This window comes from Budorcas taxicolor, chromosome 6 (assembly GCF_023091745.1).
Source record: "Budorcas taxicolor isolate Tak-1 chromosome 6, Takin1.1, whole genome shotgun sequence".
NCBI lineage: Eukaryota > Metazoa > Chordata > Mammalia > Artiodactyla > Bovidae > Budorcas > Budorcas taxicolor.
In genome coordinates, this window is record NC_068915.1 from 103,289,516 (window position 1) to 103,308,981 (window position 19,466).

At 47.2% G+C, this 19,466-nt stretch overlaps 1 protein-coding gene across 1 annotated transcript in view; it reads left to right on the plus strand.

Moving 5' to 3' along the window:
- CRMP1 (collapsin response mediator protein 1) overlaps window positions 1-19,466 on the plus strand; it is a 64,298-nt gene that overhangs the window by 14,598 nt on the left and 30,234 nt on the right. The window contains exons 2-4 of the mRNA XM_052641974.1: window positions 9,038-9,126; window positions 14,648-14,832; window positions 16,053-16,217. Of these exons, the coding sequence (XP_052497934.1) occupies window positions 9,038-9,126; window positions 14,648-14,832; window positions 16,053-16,217 (439 nt within the window). The remainder of the gene's footprint in view (window positions 1-9,037; window positions 9,127-14,647; window positions 14,833-16,052; window positions 16,218-19,466) is intronic.

Below are 19,466 nucleotides of genomic sequence, written 5' to 3' on the forward strand. Positions count from 1 at the left end.
TGCCATGTTGTGAGTTGCACTTGCATGAGTGGAGGGCATAGCTGCCTGTCCAGTTGAATGTTTGAGCTGCAAGCGTGAGTCAGTGACTTAATGTCAGTCAGTGGCTTGTAGAGTTTAAAAGGCTAAGAACTTTCAGAACTCACCTTGACATTTCCTTACCTTATGAGAAAGCAATTCTACCTGCACTCAATGCATGAACAAGCACATCCCTTACCTTTTTGAGACTTGTTTTTGTGCTTGCCCTTCAGACACAAAAAGGTTCTTCATCTTTCAAGGAGTAATTTGTCATTTATTTACTCTGAGCCCCTTCCCACTGATAAATCAGGCAGCCTGATCAAAACCTCTACACACTTACAGCCTGTAAGTGGATGGAGTTGCCCTCTTTGTATAAAGCCAGTACCCCTATTTTTGGCACTCACTCATCCACTGACGAAGTTAAAAGACTTGCTCCTTGGAAGGAGAGCTATGACAAACCTAGGCAGTGTATTAAAAAGCAGAGACACCACTTTGCCAACAAAAGTCCATATAGTCAAAGCTATGGTTTTTCCAGTATTCATGTAATGATGTGAGAGTTGGACCAAAAAAAAGGCTGAGCATAGAATTGATGCCTTTGAATTGTGATGCTAAAGAAGACTCTTGAGAGTCCCTTGGACTCCAGGGAGATCAAACCAGTCAATCCTAAAGGAAATCAATCCTGAATATTCATTGGAAGGACCGATGCTGAAGCTGAAGCTCCTATACTTTGGCCACTTGATGCTAAGAGCCGACTCGTTGGAAAAGACCCTGATGCTGGGCAAGATGGAAGGCAAAAGGAGAAGAGGGCGGCAGAATGAGATGGTTATATAGCATTACCAACTCAATAGACATGAATTTGAGTAAACTCTGGGAGATCATGAAAGACAGAGGAGCCTGACCTGCTGCAGTCCATGGGCTTGCAAAGAGTCAAACATGACTTCAAGACTGAACAACGACAAAATCCACCGGCCCCAGATTCCAGTGTGTGAACTAGTGAAGCATGGTAGGAGAGGGGATATGGGGTGTCACAGGCTCTCCCCCCAATTTCTTGAGTGGAATAATTAAAGTATTGAAACGGTGGCACTCAGTGAGATGTACTTGAAACCAGCTGTTGCGTACAATGTGAAGCATAATCCATGATTGTTTTTGATCTGTGGGAATATAAAGATTACAGATACGCCGTGATCTAAGAAAGAAAAGCAGTGAAGAACTCCATGGATGGGTGAGGTAGGAGGGAGCCAGATCTTCAGCATCAAAAAGTGAAAGTGTTAGTTGCTTAGTCGTGTCTGACTCTTTGTGACCCCATGGACCGTAGCCCACCAGGCTCCTCTGTCCATGGAATTCTCCAGGCAAGAATACTGGAGTGGATTGCCATTTCCTTCTCCAGAGGATCTTCCAGACCCAGGAATAGGACCTGGGTTTCCAGCATTGGAGGCAGATTCTTTGTCATCTGAACCTCCAGGGAAACCACAGTTCATCACAGGGTTTCAGGAAATCTGTTTCCAGGTGCCTAGTGGTGTTTCAGGACCATGGACAGCATACAATACTGCTTTCCAGTCCTCATTTACTTCATGGAACCTGAAAACTTCAGAACTGTGGCCATGTGAATACTATTTATTTTGCTGGAATCTTCCACTTCTCCTCCACTTTTCTGCTTTATGCCTGTGTGTATGTGTGTGTGTGTTAAGTCACTTCAGTTGTGTCCAGTTCTTTGTGACATTATGGACTGTAGCCTGCCAAGCTTCTAGGTCCAAGGGATTCTCCAGGCAAAAATACTGGAGTGGGTTGCCATGCCCTCCTCCAACTTCATGAGCATCTCATATTTCAGAACCCAGCTCAAACATCCTCTCCTTGGTGAAATAGTCACTGCCTTTCTCTGTCTCTGTAATAGCAACTTTCACTCTCTAATGTTTTCCAGATAGCAGCCAAGGTTGCTAAATTAGTGACTTTGGGGTAAGTGGTTGGTTTGATGAGAGTGGAACCTTGTTTTTCTTCTAAAGCTCCCCAGAGCTTAATGAGTTTTCTGTTCCTCTAACTTTACTTTGGAAATGACAGACTTTATTCCCACCATGTAGGAAGGAGAACAGAATTCAGGGAGGCTTCATGCTTCCCTGAGGAAAGTGATACACGAGATACAGTGTGATCCAGACCTCCCCTCCTAACTGATGGTTGTTTATTTTGCTGTTGTGTGGGTAGAAATATCGGAAACTGTAAAGGCTAATTTTCATAAGTGGCATTCAACATGGTACTTGATGTTCATGAAGAGAGCAAAGGCATCCTGCCAACACCTACTCTCTCCTCGCAGTTGGGGCTGGAAGGGAGATTAGGGTTGGGTTTGGAGAAGAAAGCCTTCCGTTCTCTGTGCTGCTGTTCTGCTCCCCACGATGTTTGCCCATGGAGATGTGATGACTGCCCAGCACCAAGGTGTAGGCGGGCCCCACCCATATTGAACAACCTCGCGTGTATTGAACAGGATTTGCACTAAGCAAGCTCCTGTTCCCAGGCAGCAGGGTTAGACTTCCAGGGAATGTTAAAAGCATAAAACAGAGATTTCGGATCTGTCAGTCCACTCTGTCCTCCTTTTTTCATTATTTCTCCCCCAGCTTCCTCCCTTTCCTTCTTCCCTCTTTCATTCATTTTCCTTCCCTCTTTATCACTCCTTTATCTCACTCTTCTTTCCTCATGCCCTTTGTCTTTTCAAACACTCTTTCTTCTCCTTCCTTCCTGGCTGTCACCTCCTCCCCTCCCACTCAGCAAACATTTGCTAAAAACTTTGTAAGGGCCCTGCATGGTCCCTGGGGATTTGGAGATGAGTCACACAGAGGAGCTCTTCTGGGAATGGAGGGGTATCCAGCCTAGCAGGAGATGGGCACATGACCAATGACCATGAAGTGTGATGAGCATTGTGGGGGAGGGGTGCACAAGGGGCAATGGGGACATGGGGAAGCACCCCAAAGTCTGCACTGGGTGGAGTCAGATACTACCAGAAAGATCTACCATGTAGAGAGTTTGGTATTTTGCTTTTCTACCTAACATTTTATTCTCTAGCACTGTGCTTTATCCTTTAAAATCCCTGGGGAGGGACTTCTCTAGTGGTCTAGTGGTTAAGAGTCTGCCTGCCAGTGCAGAGGACGTGGGTTCAATCCCTGGTCTGGGAATCTAGGATCTCACTTACCGCAGGACAGTGAAGCCCGTGCACCGCAGCTACTACAGCCTGAACGCCCCCAGAGCCCGTGGGCTGCAGCAAAAGAAGTAGCCCCCACTCACCACAACCAGAGAAAGCTTGTGCATATCAGCAAAGACCCATACAGCCATAAATAGATAAATAAAATCCTGGGGATATTTTAGTAGCTGAGTGTTAGGCCATTAGTGGTGTGGTATCTTGTCACTCATTTTGATTTACCTCTTTGTGGATAATTCTTTGACCCTGTTTGGGATATTATCCTGAGGACAGATTCCCAGCACTGAATTTCTAGGTCAAAAGTCAAGATCTGTGATACAATTTGTAAAATGGCTGAGGCATACCCTCACTAAGAAATCCCAGGTTGAAGGAAGCTGTGCAGATGATCAGTGTCTCTTCTCCCACTTCTGCCCAGTTTGGGCAGTCCCAGTTCAGAAGCTTTGGTGGGCTTGAATTCCTCCTTGGTGAAAGCCTTTTCATGATCGTCATTACCATCGTGACCAGCCCAGCCTTGCGTCTGCTTGTGGCGTTAGAGCCCCTGTGAGCCTGGACCTGCTTGCCTCTCCAGCTTCCTCACCCTGTGGTCCTCCTTCAGCCAGAGGAAACCACTGACCGACCCTCGAGTGCTCTTGGAACCCCCTGACCCGTGCCTGTCCCCTGCCATTGCCTCCCTCTACCGTCTCCTCTGTCTGTAGTAGCTGCTCGGTCGTGTCCGGCTTTCTGCAACCCCGTGGACTGCAGCCTGCCAGGATCCTCCATCCATGGGCTTCTGCAAGCAAGAATACTGGAGTGGATTGGCATTCCCTTCTCCACCTCTCTCCTTTGCCACATGCCTAATTCCTCACTGTTCAAGCTCAGAATAAGCACGATTCTCCTGGAAGGGCTGGAGTGGAGGCCTTCTCTGCTCCTACCACCCCTCTGTCCAAGCCCTTCCCACACTAGGGTGCAAAGGTCTGGTTATGATTCAGTCTTTCCCACTGGCCTGAGAATTCCTAATGGGCAAGATTTTTTTTTTAGCTGCACGTACTGTTTTCTTAAGCAAATATTTATTGAGTGTAATTTCTGCTACAGAAAATGGCAGAGAATAAACAATGTGTAACTTTGCTGAGTATTCACCAGTGGCAGGCCTGGGCAAAGCATTTTATATACATACCCCATGGGGTTCTCCCTCAGCCCTATGAGGCAGGGACAATTATCCCCATTTTATAGATGAAGAAACTGAGGCTCAGACAGGTTAAGTCACATGGGTAGCAAATGAGCAGGGATTGGAAGCTGCATCTGACTCTGAACGTTTGTTCTTACACAACACTGATCCAAGGCTGTGAACCATGATGAGTGTAAGTCTCTTTAGGTTACTGCTGTCACCGGGGAAGAAGTGGGCAGTCTCTGACATACCCTTGTTGTTAGATTTTGTTGAATTTTTAATGAGGTATTTCATTTTCTTTCAAGGTATTTAAATAGTGAGTCTTAAAAAAATAAATAAATAAATAAATAGTGAGTCTTGTACAGAGTTTGTGATTGTTTACATCTTCTGACTGTTTGCTCCTTGTGGTAATCCTGGGAGAGGCAGGATATTGCTATTTTCCTTTTAATGTGTGATTTTTATTAAACTCTTCAAAATTATGTGTCATGAAGTTTACTGTTGGAGGGAAGTACAGCTCTGTAGGGTTTCTCACCCACACTTCCTGCATGAGGAAAGGGAGCCCTAGAGAGCTCGATCCTCAGGTCCTTTCTACATTGCATCTGATGACGGGTAGTTATGGCTTCTACCACGTGCGTGTGTGCTAAGTCCCATTAGTCGTGTCTCTTTGCAACCCTTTTTGTAGCCCACTAGACACCTCTGTCCATGGGGTTCTCCAGGCAGGAGTACTGGAGTAGGTTGCCATGCCTTCTTCCAGGAGCCAAACCTGCATCTCCGGCAACTCCTGCATTGCAGGCGGATTCTTTACTGCTGAGCCTCTAGGGAAGCCCCCGAATGGGTGAACATGTTTAAAAATGGGACAAAAGTGTGTTTGATGGAGCGAACGCTGGACAGGAAATTAGGAAACCTTGGGTCAGATCTCCACCCATGTTGAGTTTGTGAATTTGGGAGATCAGCCCATCTGAAGCTCCATTTCCATCTGAGGTCAATGGAACCTCACATTCCCTGAGAACCATTCAGCACAAGCAGGCATGGAGAGCGCCACAGCCATGAAGCACATTTCCTGAGATGTCTTCTGAGAAAAAGTATCTTTGTCAAGTGTCCCACAGAATGGGAAGGGCCTAAATTTGGAAAAGATCAACTCAGTTCCCCTCTTGAATATTCACATTACACATCAGCAGTAAAGGATCTGGGAATTCCTGACAAAAACCATCTCTGCATCTCTTTAACCCAGAATTTTCTAAACTCGCTGCACCTGGGAATCCCCTTTTGGATCAACATCTAGTAAAACCCTGCTGGGCTAGAGTTCCAAAGAACATGCTTTTGAAAGTGTCAGTTGAAAGGCAAGCACGCTACTCATTTGAAGGAAGAAAAAAGAAGTCACATCAGCTCTTGCCTTCTGCTGTGAGCTTATTGTTTTTAGAAATAGGCTGGCCCTTGAGAACAGCAAGAGCCAGTACCCTGATGGTAGCTACACATGGTATCTGCTGGTAGCTGGGGGGCCGGGCGGGGATTTGAACATCTGATTCTAGGAAGAGCAGCGCTGGGTGGGGCTGATCTTCTGGGTACAGTGCATTAAATACCACCTTTCAGGATTAGCCTGAAAAGCCCTCTATTAAATGTGACGAGGCAGACGGCTGCGCACGGGAGACCGTGTTCCAGAAACCAGGCACCAGCTGCCAATGAGTCACATTGCTCTGCTTTCCAGTGCCCGAGAAAACTGCACAGCAGTGTGTCTCTGCCTCTGGATATGCAGTGCCCAGGGCTCTTTCCTTTGGTCCTGGCTTCTGTCTTAAAGATAAGAGGCAGATGGTTGGGCCTGGGGGTTTCTCTCCATCTTTGTGCAGTTATTCCTCAAGAATTAGTTCAGACGTTTATACATTCATCTATCCTGCCAGGCTGTGCCCAAAGTATGGGAGACCCAGCAGTGAAGAAAACAGGTGAAATCTCTGCCCTCATGGAATCAAGTCTCTGAGGGAACTGCAGGGACAACTGTAGGTGCTCCCATCCTTCCACAGTAACGCGAGTGCAATTGGTTCCCTGTGAGTGTTATCTGATGCAGCCAGTGGGGAAACACACCTCTGATGTCAGTGCGACAAAGCACATTGATAAACACACATGTAAATGTAGGCTATGTCAGATGTACTATGTTAAGAACTGTGTAAACATAAAGTGGGTAAGAGGTGAGGGGTCTGCAGACGAGACCGTGATGTAAGGTGTCCCAGCCAAGCCAGCCAAGGGGAGGACCCTCAGGTGACACTGAGCAGAGAGCTGCCTGGTGCAAGTGAGAGAGTGAATTTCGCCTACATAGGAGTCCAGATTAAGTAGGGTCTCACTAACTTAGCCTTCATTCTGGAGGAAACACACTGATGCAAGAACCCACTAGAGGGTTCTGCGTAGCAGGCTGTAGGCTCTGTTTCTGCTCAGCAAGCCTTTGCTGATTCCTTAGTGTGTTTGTTTAGTCACTGAGTTGTGTCCCATGCTTGTCTTTTAACACTGAGCCTCCTGGGAAGCCCCAGATGGCACTAGTGGTCAAGAACCCACTACCAGGAGATGCAGGAGATGTGGGTTTGATCCCTGAGTCGGGAAGATCCCCCGGGGTAGGAAATGGCAACCCCCCTCCAGTATTCGTGCCTGGAGAATTCCATGGACAGGGGAGCCTGGCAGGCTGTAGTCCGTGGGATCGGGAAGGGCTGGATATGACTGCGTGCACATGCATGCATGCATTCCATTTGCTGATTCCTTAATTTGGGTGACAGCCTTCTTTTCTAGGCTTATGCAGCATCCTCTGTCTTCCTCTCGTGGTCAGTGCTGAGGGACCACTGGGACCCACCTGAGGTGCATTCTGTATCTATAGAGGGTTTCTCAGGGGGCCCTGGTGGGATCTAGCCCCAGTTACTCACTGGGTACCCTGTGTTAGCTGGATCAGTGGGTACCCTGTATTGGATTTCCAAGCCTGCCTCCCTTACTCCACTTCCTGGAATCACCTCCCAGAATCACTGCTTGCCTCTAAAATCATCTCAGGCTCAGTTTTCAGAAGAACCCATGCAAGACCCTCCGTCTGAGGTGGCGACTCTGAGTTGTTACTGTTTACTATAACAGTACCAATTGGCTTCCTATCCAAGGGGTGGGGCTTAAGGGCAGAGGCTGTGCTTTGTCCATCACCACATCTCCAGCTAGGAGGTAACACAAACAGTAAATGGACATGTAGCAGAAAAAGTTCTCAGCCTCCAAGAAGCGCAAGTTAACAAGTATTAATGACAACCAGGGGTGTTTTGGTGGTCTCAGAATGGCAAATTGGAGAGGTACTTTTGAAAAGCAGTCTAGTTATATTTATCAAGGGATGCAAGCACGGTTTATACTTTCTGACTCAGTTGTTCAATTTCTGAGAATTTAGCTTAACAAACAGTCCAGATTAAAAGAAAAGCTTTATATACAAAGTTGTTCATTGTAGAAATATGTATCATTGTGAACCATTGAAAACCATGGGGGAATAATTAACAGTCTATTGTGTATCCATAAAATGAAATATTTTGTAACCCCTCAAATGAAATAACTTGAGACAGGCTTATGGTAAAATGCAGAAAGGACACAACTGTGTGTTCTTTCTAGCTCCTAGAATTGGCTATATTCTTTGCTGCCTCTGGGCCTTGGCAGGTCAGTTCTTCCTGCCCAGGCACTTAGCACTCACCCTACTGGCCTTCTTCCTCACCGTTTGGTCCAACTTATCTGGAATTATTTTTTAGATCTGAGCTTGCCTTACCTGACTCCCCAGTAAGGTCAGCAGCCCTTTCGCTTTGTGCCCATGATGGGCACCCTATAATTCTCCTTTTTTGAACCCAACATACTCCCAGATTTGTTAAACCTCTGTCCGTCCCTCACCAACTCCACGAGAGCTCATTCTTCTCCTGTTCTTCCAGGCTCCTGGGCTAGTATCTGATGGGTGCACGGGTGGATGAATGACTAGGTGCACTAGGATCACAAGTATGGAAGTAGAGGGAAATCGGGGAAAAAACATCAGAACACTGATTGGTGGTTTTTTCCTGGGGAATGTCACTTTATTTTTTTGGCCATTTCACTTGTTTGAAAATGTCTTTAAATTGAGTTTTGTTAATTTCAATAATAATGCCGGAAGAAATTCTTGTTCTATTTACAAATGACCCAGTTTCTTCCACAGATGAATGACATTTAAAAAGAGGAGGAGGTGGTACAGATTTCAGTGGACTGCAGAGAATTGTGGGCTGGATGTGCTCTGGGGACTTCAGGTGGTTTCCTCGTCACAATACCCCAGCGTAAAAGGACATTTTTGAGATAATCAAGTAAAATTGAACATGGTCTGGTTACTAACTGAGCTGAAGGAATTGATGATGACTGGGTTTGTTGGGATAATGGATCTTGGTTTTTGTTTTTGTTTTTAATTGCGTAACAGATTATGTAGTAAAGCATTTATGGATGAAATGATACCATGTTTGAGATTTGCTTTAAAATATCTCAGTGAATACAAAGCCAGTGTTTAAGGAGGGAAAGAGGTGAAAGGAGAAGGATGAAGTCTTGAAAGAATCTGGATGAAGGCTCGCAGGGGGCTTTTTAAGGCCATTTCTTTACTTTAGAAAAGAGTCGAAAATTTTATGTTGAAAGTTAGAAAAAAGCATTTCTTGGCTTTTCTATAATGACATTTACTACTTTGCTTGGCTTTTCAGAGTGACCGACTTCTCATCAAGGGTGGACGCATCATCAACGATGACCAGTCCTTCTACGCCGACGTCTACCTGGAAGATGGACTCATAAAGTGGGTGGACCAAACACGCCTTTTAAGGAGCCCATCTCCCTAAGCTGTCCAGCCCTTAGAGGAAGTAGAAGGCTGGCATTCTGCCCCAGAATAAGTGTGCTGGCTCTGACTCCCAGGGATGGAGACGTGTGGGGAGGCGCAAACCATGGGTGGAGAAGGGGATGGTGTTTGCTGTGTACCCCATGACGATACAGGCTCCCTGCCATGGTGCTCACACAGGCCGTGAGGCCCACGGAGGCTGTGAAGCACACACACCGGCCCTTCTGTTCTTGGCAGGTGGTGGGCCCCGGGGGGCAAGTGGCTGCTCCACGTTGCAGATTGAGTTAGGGGCAAGGGACCAATTCCAGCCTAGCACACCTGACTAGATTCAAAGCTTTTTTTCCCTACCTGCCCGCAGTTTCTGGAATTGGGTGGAGGGCACCTGTAGAGAAGGAGGCATGTTTGGCCTCCAGGCAGGGTTCTTGTCTGGTATAGGGAAGACATGCTTTGGAACTCTGGAGTTCTCCTGTGCCTTCTCCTGGCTGGCTGACTCTTCAGCTGTGTAGGACATCCCAGAAGTGTGAGTCTGGGTGGGCTCCCAGAGCACAATACCCCTGATGGGGAGACCTACACAAGAGAAATTTATTCTCATAGTTCTGGAGGCTAAAGTCCTGGGTTGAAGTGCCAACAGGATGTTTTCTCCTGAGGCCTCTCTCCCTAGCTTGCCAACAGCCGCCTTCTTTTTTTAGATTTATTTTTAATTGGAGGGTAGTTGCTTTACAATGCTGTATTGCTTTCTGCTGTACAACAGTGTGAATAGGCTCTAGGCGTAGCTATGGCCCCTCCCTCTGGAGCCTTCCTCCCCCGCACCCACCCCCACAGATGGCCATCTTGCCGTGGCCTTTCCCCGTGTATGCCTCTGGTTTGTCCCCCTGTTTCTTAAAAGGACAACAGCCCTATTGCATTAGGACCCGCCCTAACAGCCTCATTTTAACCTAATTACCCCTCTAAAGACCTGTCTCCGAACGGGGTCACATTCGGAGTTACTGAGGGTTAGGGCTTCAATATGTGGGCTTTGGGGGACACTGTTCAGCCCCTAACACCAGACAGTGGCTTTTACGTGGTTTCCACCTTTTGCTCTGCTGCTCGGCTCTTCCTCTGGAGTTGGGAAGAGCAGAGTTGGAGATCATCTCGGATCCAACGTGGGCACCTGGCCCTGGAAAGAAGGCAGAGGGGGTGTGAGCAGGGTCAAGTTCAAATAGGAACGAATGTTTATTGGTGGATCCATCCTGGGCGTGTATCCTCTGATGATGATGATGTTGGTGGGGAGGAGAAGGAGGACAGGGAGGAAGGGGCAGAGGAAGAGGAGGGATGAGGAGGAGGAGGCTGTGGATTGTCTTGTGTGTTAAGGGACCATCTGTGAGGAGTAGGTGCCAAGGGCAGCGTTGAGCCCCTCCCAACCTCCCTCTGCCTGACCCTCCACCAATTTATCCTGAATGGATCTGACCATTTCCGGTCCAGCTCAGGCCTCACCTCTTCCAGTTTATTCCCTCCCCCTCCCCCAGTTCCATCTGCACTAAAAATGGCCTTTGTAGAACTTGCCAAGCAGTTCTCCCCTGGGAAACTTGCAACCATAAATGCTCCATCTGAAATGCCTTGCCCCTCCCCCATCCTCATGTCATGCCCCTGCCTCCCAGCTCCTGTTTGTCCTACCGGTCGAGCTTGTGTGGCTCCTCCTCCAGGAAGCCTTCCAGAACCCAGACTGTTCCTCTGTGCTGAATGTGCCCACCTTCCCCTCACCACCTCCGCCAAAGCCCTTGCCGCCGATGAGAGATCTTATCATTGCCTGCCATCCCATAGGGCCTAGCACTGTGCCAGGGATGGATGGGACCCCAGAGTGTTGATGAAGCAAGTGTAACATACAAACCTAGACATCAGAAGGTGGGGACCTCGGTCTCAGGCACGGTATAGCCTGGAACCAGAAAGGGATGGTGGGGTAGGGTGGAGTGTGGTGAGATGCATGGTAAAGTGAGGTTTCTGAGTCACTGCAGCTTAGATGAGACACAACCGCTCCGCGTTGAGCTCCCCACTTATGTGAGGCCTCTGGGGTTCTGAGCGTGAAGGACATAGTGGCACGGAGAACCCTTTCATGGAACCACTATTCCCACGGGCCATGTGCATTTGGGGGTTGGAAGACTTGCAGTCCAGGATGTGAGCAGATGGAGCCTGTGCTCATAGGTTGGGCTGCAGTTATTAAGTGCTTGCTGTTTGTGTGAACTCCTGGAAACTTAGGACTTAGGTCACCCAGGGTATTCAGGAAATTAGCAGTGTCTGTAAATCCAAGATTCATCAGCTTTTCGTAGGAGATGCCTTTTACTTTTAACCCTGTTGCTGTAAAGCTTTCTAAGCACTGGAGGTGCCTTTCTTGCCTTACTAAGCAGAGCAAGTGACTATGTCTGAATGCCTTACAGAGTCTCGGATGGTCGCGTGGGGCCCAGGTCCCTGCTGGCTGAGAAGGAGGCGTGGAAGTGAGGAGAGCCCAAGGAACTGCCTGGCACGAGGAGGCTCAGTTATTCCTCTTCACTCTGATTAAACCCTAAGAATCCTTTCATCTTGCGGCCATTCACCAAATTTTACTAAAAGCCATTCAGCTATGTTTGTGCAGCATTTCTTATGATTCATCAAGGGCTCCATCCAATTTGCTGAGCGTTGGAGAATCAGATACTGATGGCTGAGGACTTTTTTTCTGAATGGTGGTGAGGGTGATGCTGGCTGGGGACTGGTCTCTGCTTCTCCGAGTTCCTTCCTTTCTTTCCTCTCCTTCCGTCCACATTGCCACTGAGAACCACTCAGGTAGTCCTCCTCCTAATTCATGGGGGTTCATTGGGGGTCCCGTTTAGTTTAATCCCAGTTTGGAGAGAACCTGCTGCTTCTGTGGAAGGGAAGAAGGAAGGCATCTGAGCTTGAATCCAGACCCAACACTGACTCGCTGGGTGGCCTTGGACAAGTTACCGCCCCTCTCTGAGTTCCGTTTTCCTCTTTTGTAAAATGTGAATACTTCCTGCCTCATGAGTTGTTGGCAAGAGATGAGAGAGGGTTTGTAAAAAGGCGATGATCTGCCTGGTTAGAATGGCCCTGAAGGGTAGGCCTTGTTGGCGCTGCAGTGTGGCAGCCAAATCACACAGACCAGGATCAAACTGGGCTGTGACTCCACTGGTTCCCACTGGAAGGCTATGCTGAGGTGTCTGTGTGCGTGTTCGTTCTGATTGGGCTGTGCCTGTTCCTTTGTGAGTGGTGCACATTCTGAACATCACCCTGTCGTCTTTAATAGCTAGTGTGAACGTGAATGAGACCTTCCATAAAGGGCTTAGAAAAGTCTTCTATGGTCAGTGCACAATAGCAGTTCACAGTTCTTGTTATAAGGCTCGGGGGTGACTTCCCTGAACCCCCTTCCCTTCAGCTCCTGGCATCGTCCATGATCTTGGAAATGGGCAGTGGGGAGATTGGACCCGGCAGGATTCTCTACATGATGATGGGAATTCTAGAGGGAGGAGGATTGGTGATTAGAAGCAGCAGCAGCTGCAGTTGTTGTGCTGGTGAAATTGGCAGATATGCTGACATTTCCTGGGGGCTCACCGTGGCCTTGGCCACAGTGCTTGGACTAGACCCATTTCCATTTTCAGTGCAAACTGTGTGATGCTCCACTTCTGTTGGAAGACCCCCCACATAAAGCCTGGTAACCTCTGTGCCCCAAGCAGCCAGCCCAGGAGTCCAGAAGATCAAGGAGCTTCTGCTTCTACTCCTGTGTGTGTACTCTGGCACCTGACTTTTGTGGTCACTGAAGCAACATTTTCCTGCGTCTTCATTACTGATGTTTTTAGATAACTTAGAGAAACTAATGTTGGGGCCAGATCCCAACAGTTCAGCACAACTGGATCTCTTTTTAGAAACTTCTATTTATTTATGCGCTTTTGGCTGTGCTGGGTCTTCACTGCTGCATCGGCTTTTCTCTAGTTGTGGCGAGCAAGGGCTACTCTAGGTTTCATTGTGGGGGCTTCTCACTGCGGAGACTTCTCTTGTGGACCATGGGCCCTAGGGTGTTAGGCTTCGGTAGTTGCAGGCAAAGTAGTTGGGCTCCTGGGCACGAGGGCACAGGCCCAGTAGCTGTGCTGCACGGGCTTAGCTGCTCCACAGCATGTGGGATCTTCCCGGATCAGGGATCAATCTCCTGCATTGGCAGGCGGGTTCTTTACCACTGAGTCTCCAGGGAAGCCCCTGGATTTCTGTTTTAAATAACCATTGCTTGTGGTCTCAGGCGGGCGCTGGCCGTGGAGGCTGTTGAATCTGTCCTGGTCTTTCTCCACCCACCCCCGACCCCATCCCTCCACTGGCCCCTAGATACATCTCCTGACTCTGGTTCCAACACACAAGGCACAGCCGATAGATGCCATAGGAGCAAGGCTTTGAGATTCTTAGGCTCTTCTTCCTCCTTCCCCAACTTTTAGAATTTGCCCCCCTTCTCGAGGGCGTTTGCAGGCAGCAAGCATATGGGGAACAGAAGGGCTGGTCAGTCTATCTAGAAAAGCCCTGCCACCCTTGGTGTGACTCCCTCATGGCAGGTTTTACGGTGTTAATGCCTGATGGTTAAGCAGCTTTCCTGAGGCCGGTGCTCACAATTGTTTTCTATGAGGATTGCATGTCTGCATCAGTTTGCCAGGCCTGACTTAAGAGTCCACAGATGGGGAGGTTTAAACAGCAGATACTTGTCTCTTCCAGTTCTGGAGGCCGGATGTCTGAGATCAGGGTGTGGGTACGTCAGTTTCTTCTGAGGCTTGGGATGCCCATCTTCTCCGTGTTCCCATGTGGTCTTCCCTGTACATGTCTGTGTCCTAATCTTCTTTGCTCATGAGAATACCGGTCATGTTGGGTCAGGGCCCACCCTAGTGACCTTGCTGTAACTTAATGACCTCTTTAGAGGCCTTCTCTGCAAATATAGTCTTATTCTGAAGGGCTAGGGGTTAGGACTTCAACATATGGATTTGGGACTATCAGAGTTCACTCCATAGCCTTGCCTTTGAGGACTTGCAGAGCTAAGGGGTTTTGTCACTGTGTCCCCCTGCCATTGCTCATCTCTGTGTCCCCCAGGCAGTTGCCAAGAGACTGTGAAGTACTCTTGAGTGACAAGCTGTTCAGAGAACGCTTTCCCACTTAAGGCCAATGCTGGTCTCACTGCTCTTGGGTTCAGCTCTGCCCCTGCCTCTCCCTGGAGGCCCTCCCAGATCACCAGGGCTGATGAAATGGCCCACCTTGTGCTCCGCATCCCCCAGTGTGAACTGGGTTGTAATAAACGTCTTCTTATATGTCTCTCCTCCTCATTAGACTGTGAGCCCCTGGAAGGCAGGGACCCTGCCTGAGTCTTCTCTGTCCACTGGTGCCCTGGGTGGGACTTGCCTCAGAAATGTTTATCTCATGGAACTGAAACTGCTCAGTTGGCAGCCACTTGTTTTCAGAACCAAAGTCTGTCTTTGTTGTCTATTTCCAGGCAAATAGGAGAGAACTTAATTGTTCCCGGTGGAGTGAAGACCATTGAGGCCAATGGGCGGATGGTTATTCCTGGAGGTATTGATGTCAACACCTACCTGCAGAAGCCCTTCCAGGGGATGACGGCTGCTGATGACTTCTTCCAAGGGACCAAAGCAGCGCTGGTGGGCGGGACCACAATGATCAGTGAGTCATACCCCTGCTTTAGGCCATAGGCTGCTACTTCTCTTTCAAAGCCCCAGCATCATGAGCAACATCAGGCTCTTTGCTCTGGGTACATGGTGTGCAGAAGGCTAAAGTTTTAGAACCAGTGAGGCAGGTGTTGTTATGACCATTGGGAAAGCAAGGCTCAGAGAGATAAGCTGCTGAAATTTTCACAGCTGGGAAGTGGTTGTGTCAGTATTGCTGCTGTGATAATGATGCATAGTACAATGTTTCCAAACTTTGAAAATCACGTTGCCATGGAAACCATGGAGGAGTAAGTTTAAAGAAGGAGAGAGTGATTTGACATGTCCTGAGAGGTCACGTAGAGTAAGAACTGGAAAGGCAAATTAGCAAAGGCTAATTTGATGCTCTACATTGGTGGAGGAGTGACAGGGGTTGGGTAGCAGATACTGCTATTTATGGCTGTGAAGGGTGGATGTTAGAAATAGGGCGGGAACAGGGGGATGTGCAAAGCCCAGTGTGGTTTAAAAGACAGATGTCTCCCCATTGATAGGCTTTACATCTAAGACTTTATTTGAAAAAGGGATGGTCAAGTTCATATTCTTTTAAGTCCTTTTCACCTTTGCATTCTATGCCCAAGAAGGTAACATGGAGTCACAGGAAACGGTCCTGTCTTTATAGCTGACTGGACTCTGGAAATCTTCTCTGTACTGCTTACTAGTTTTGTGACCTTGGACGTTTTTCACCTTCTTTAAGCCTCAGTTTCCTCATCTGCCAAGTGAGGGTATTTATACTCACTTTACGGGATAGTTGTGAGGATTTTATTAGATAATTTATGTAAAGCCTTTGTGGCAGTATGTGATACATTGTAAGCATTCAATAAGCAGTCATGAAAACGATGGTGATGAGGAGGAAGATGAGATTACAGTAACAGTGGTGGTGGCAATGAACACTGAGATGGTGGTGACCGTTTCACTGCTGATGATTTTGATAATGATGGTGATGACAGTAACAGTATTGATGTTGATGATGGTGAAAGTGATGAAGAGGATGGTGATGCTGAGGATGTTGGTCTGGATGGTGTAAGTGGTGGTGATGATCATGGCGATGGGGGGATAAGGGATGGTCGCAGTAGTTATGCTGATATTGGAGGTGGTGGTGATGATGATGGCAGGGAAGAGGCTGCCATTGGAACAGCTTGGGTCCTGACCCTCTTGAGATGTGATATTTTTCTGTCCCAGTTGACCATGTTGTTCCTGAACCTGGGTCCAGCCTGCTGACCTCCTTTGAGAAATGGCATGAAGCAGCAGACACCAAATCCTGCTGTGACTACTCCCTCCACGTGGACATCACCAGCTGGTACGATGGCGTTCGGGAGGAGCTCGAGGTCCTGGTGCAGGACAAAGGTCAGTTACAGCCCCGGAAGTGGGGCACAGTTCTGGAATCATCGTATCTTTGGTGGGTCTGGTTTGTGGAGTTACGAATCTCTTTAGCTGCATCTGTTCTGAGCCCAGCTGTGAGCTCTGCCCTGCCGCATGAACAGTGGAAATATTGGACCCTTCTTAAAGAGTCTGTCTTCCTCTCCTTCAGATCCTTTGGAGAGTCCCTCTGTTCATAGCAAAAAGCCTGATTTCCTGAGCCTGCACACAAGGCCCCCACTGACCTAGCCTCACTTTTCTCTCTCCCCACTACACTCATCTGGGTGTTTATTATCCTGAATGCCACCCCCTGAAACCTGCCACACTGCTGGGTCTTTGTTCTTGGTACTGCTATACCTGCATCCAGGGATGCCCTTTCTTCTCTCTGGTACCCAGCTCAACTATCATCTCCTCTGATTTCCCTGATCAGAATTGCTTTATCCCTTGAATATCCATAGCAGGTTACTGGGGCCTGTTTGGCACACCTTTTCCATTGCTTTTGCTTTGTTTTTTGGATTGAAGGACCCTTGTTGTCTGTCTGGCTCTTCTGTTAAACTCTGAGCTTATGATCAGAGGGGATCATGTCTGTGCCTCTCTATGTCCAACCTGGCCCTCCTCTGTGTGGGCTCACACAGGCTGTCCCTTCACAGTGTGGGTACCTTACAGTGTGTGTTACACCAAATTAAGATAAACTGAACTGAAGACCCACAGAAGCAGAGAAGAGAACAGAGTAAACCAGATATGAGTGGTCCCTCCAGAAAGGGGGGCAATTTTGAGGCTCTCTGAAGAGACAGCCTTAGATAAATGAGATGCTTCAAGGAGAGAAAGGGGGGTACTTTCAATTTTTAAAATACATATGCTGTGTTTTCTGATAAGATATCATCACCACAATACAAAAAAAGAAAATCAAGAGAAGGAAAAAAAAAGTTTCCCCTCTGGTCCTATCCCCAAATCACCACTTATTATCAATGTTAAAGATTATTGCTTTCCATTCCCTATTTAGACAGTTTTCTCCTTATATAGTTATACAGTAGCAGTTACTTGGAATTCTTCTTTTTTCACTTAACATTTTATGAACAATCATTACTCTTCATTAATAACTTTTTAATGACTTGTAACATACAATGTAATGGCTAATTTGCTTAGCTATTTCCTTTTTATTGGGCACTTAGGTTTTCCATTTGCTTTACTGTAAATTGTGTTTGGTGAATATCTTTGTATATAAACATTTGTTTGCATCTCTAATTATTTCCTTAGATTTTCAGAAATGGCATTACAGGGTCAAAGTTTTAACTTTTTTCAAAAGCCTGACACTTATTTCCAAATTGCTTTTCACAGAAATGCACCCACTTGCATGCCCACTGCCCTATGTCTCTCACTCCCTGCATGTTTGCACCATTGGGTGTTATTGCTTCTATGAAATCCTTGCTAATTTGATGAATAAAAGTCACTCTACTGTTGAACATTACAATGCTTCAACCACTAATTATGTTAAACATTTTGTGCACGCTTTTCCTTTATGTGAACATCTGATGGTGTTCCTTGCTTATTTACCAGTTTGGGTCTTCTAAGTCTGAACTTCTATATCCAGATAGTTTTATCCCTTCACTGAAGTTGCTGTGAGTCACACACTTTTTTGTATACAGAATCACAGTCCAGGATGTCAAAAGATCCCAGAAGTTGGGCTGCCTGGATCTGAATCCTGCCCTCATACTTCTTGGCTATATGATACTGTGGATGTCACCAAGCTGACCTCTCTGAGGCTCACCCAATGATCTCAGCACCAGAGCTCTGGTACCAGGGTGAGACCCCTGGTCTAAGCTTGGTGTTAATTCTCCATTCAAAAAAGGAAACAACTTAAATGTCCATCAGAGGATGACTGGATAAGCAAAATGCTGTCCATCCGTAAAATGGAGCGTCATTCAGCTTTGAAAAGAAAGGGAATTCTGACACCTGCTATGATGTGGGTGAGCCTTGAGGACATTATAAGCCAGTCACAGGAAGGCAGATGCCGTTTGGCTGTGCTCATAGGAGGGGCCTGTTGTCATCCAGGTCATAGAGTGTACAAAGGTGGTTGCTAGGGCCTGGGGGGACAGGCAATGCGGAGTTGGTGTCTAATTTGCTGTTGTTCAGTCGCTCAGTTATGTCTGGCTCTTTGCTCCCCTATGGACTGCAGCACGCCAGGCTTCCCGGTCCTTCACCATCTCCTGGAGTTTGCTCAAACTCATGTCCATTGAGTCAGTGATGCAATCCAACCATCTCACCCTCTGTCATCCCCTTCTCCTCCTGCCTTCTATCTTTTTTAGCATCAGGGTCTTTTCTAATGAGTCGACTCTTCACATCAGGTGACCAAAGTATTGGAGCTTCAGCATCAGTCCTTCCAAAGAATATTCAGGGTTGATTTCCTTTAGGATGGACTGGTTTGATCTCCTTGCTGTCCAGGGAACTCTCAAGAATCTTCTCCAACACCACAATTCAAAACAAATCAATTCTTTGGTGCTCAGCCTTTTTTATGGTCCAATTCTCACATCCACACATGACTAGTGGAAGAACCATAGCTTTGACTAGATGGACCTTTATTGGCATAGCAATGTCTCTGCTTTTTAATATGTTGTCTAGCTTTGCCATGGCTTTTCTTCCAGGGAGTCTTTTAATTTCATGGCTGCAGTCACCATCCGCAGTGATCTTGAAGCCCAAGAAAATAAAGCCTGCCACTGTTACCATTGTTTCTCTGTCTATTTGCCATGAAGTGATGGGACTGCATGCCATGATCTTAGTTTTCCGAATGTTGAGTTTTAAGCCAACTTTTTCACTCTCTTCTTTCACCTTCATCAAGAGGCTCTTTAATTCCTCTTTGATTTCTGTCATAAGGGTGGTGTCATCTGAATATCTGAGGTTATTGATATTTCTCCCAGCAGCCTTGTGCTTCATCCAGCCTGGCATTTCACATGATGTATTCTGCATATAAGTTAGATAAGCAGGGTGACAGTATATGGCCTTGACATACTCCTGTCCCAATTTGGAACCAGTCTGTTGTTCCATGTTTGATTCTAACTGTTGCTTCTTGACCTGCATACAGGTTTCTCCGAAGGCAAGTAAGGTGGTCTGATATTCCCATCTCTTTAAGAATTTTTCAGTTTGTTGTGATCCACACAGTCAAAGGCTTTAGCATAGTCAATGAAGCAGAAGTGTTTAATGGGGATAGAGTTTCAGTTTTGCCAAAATGAAAGGTTTTGA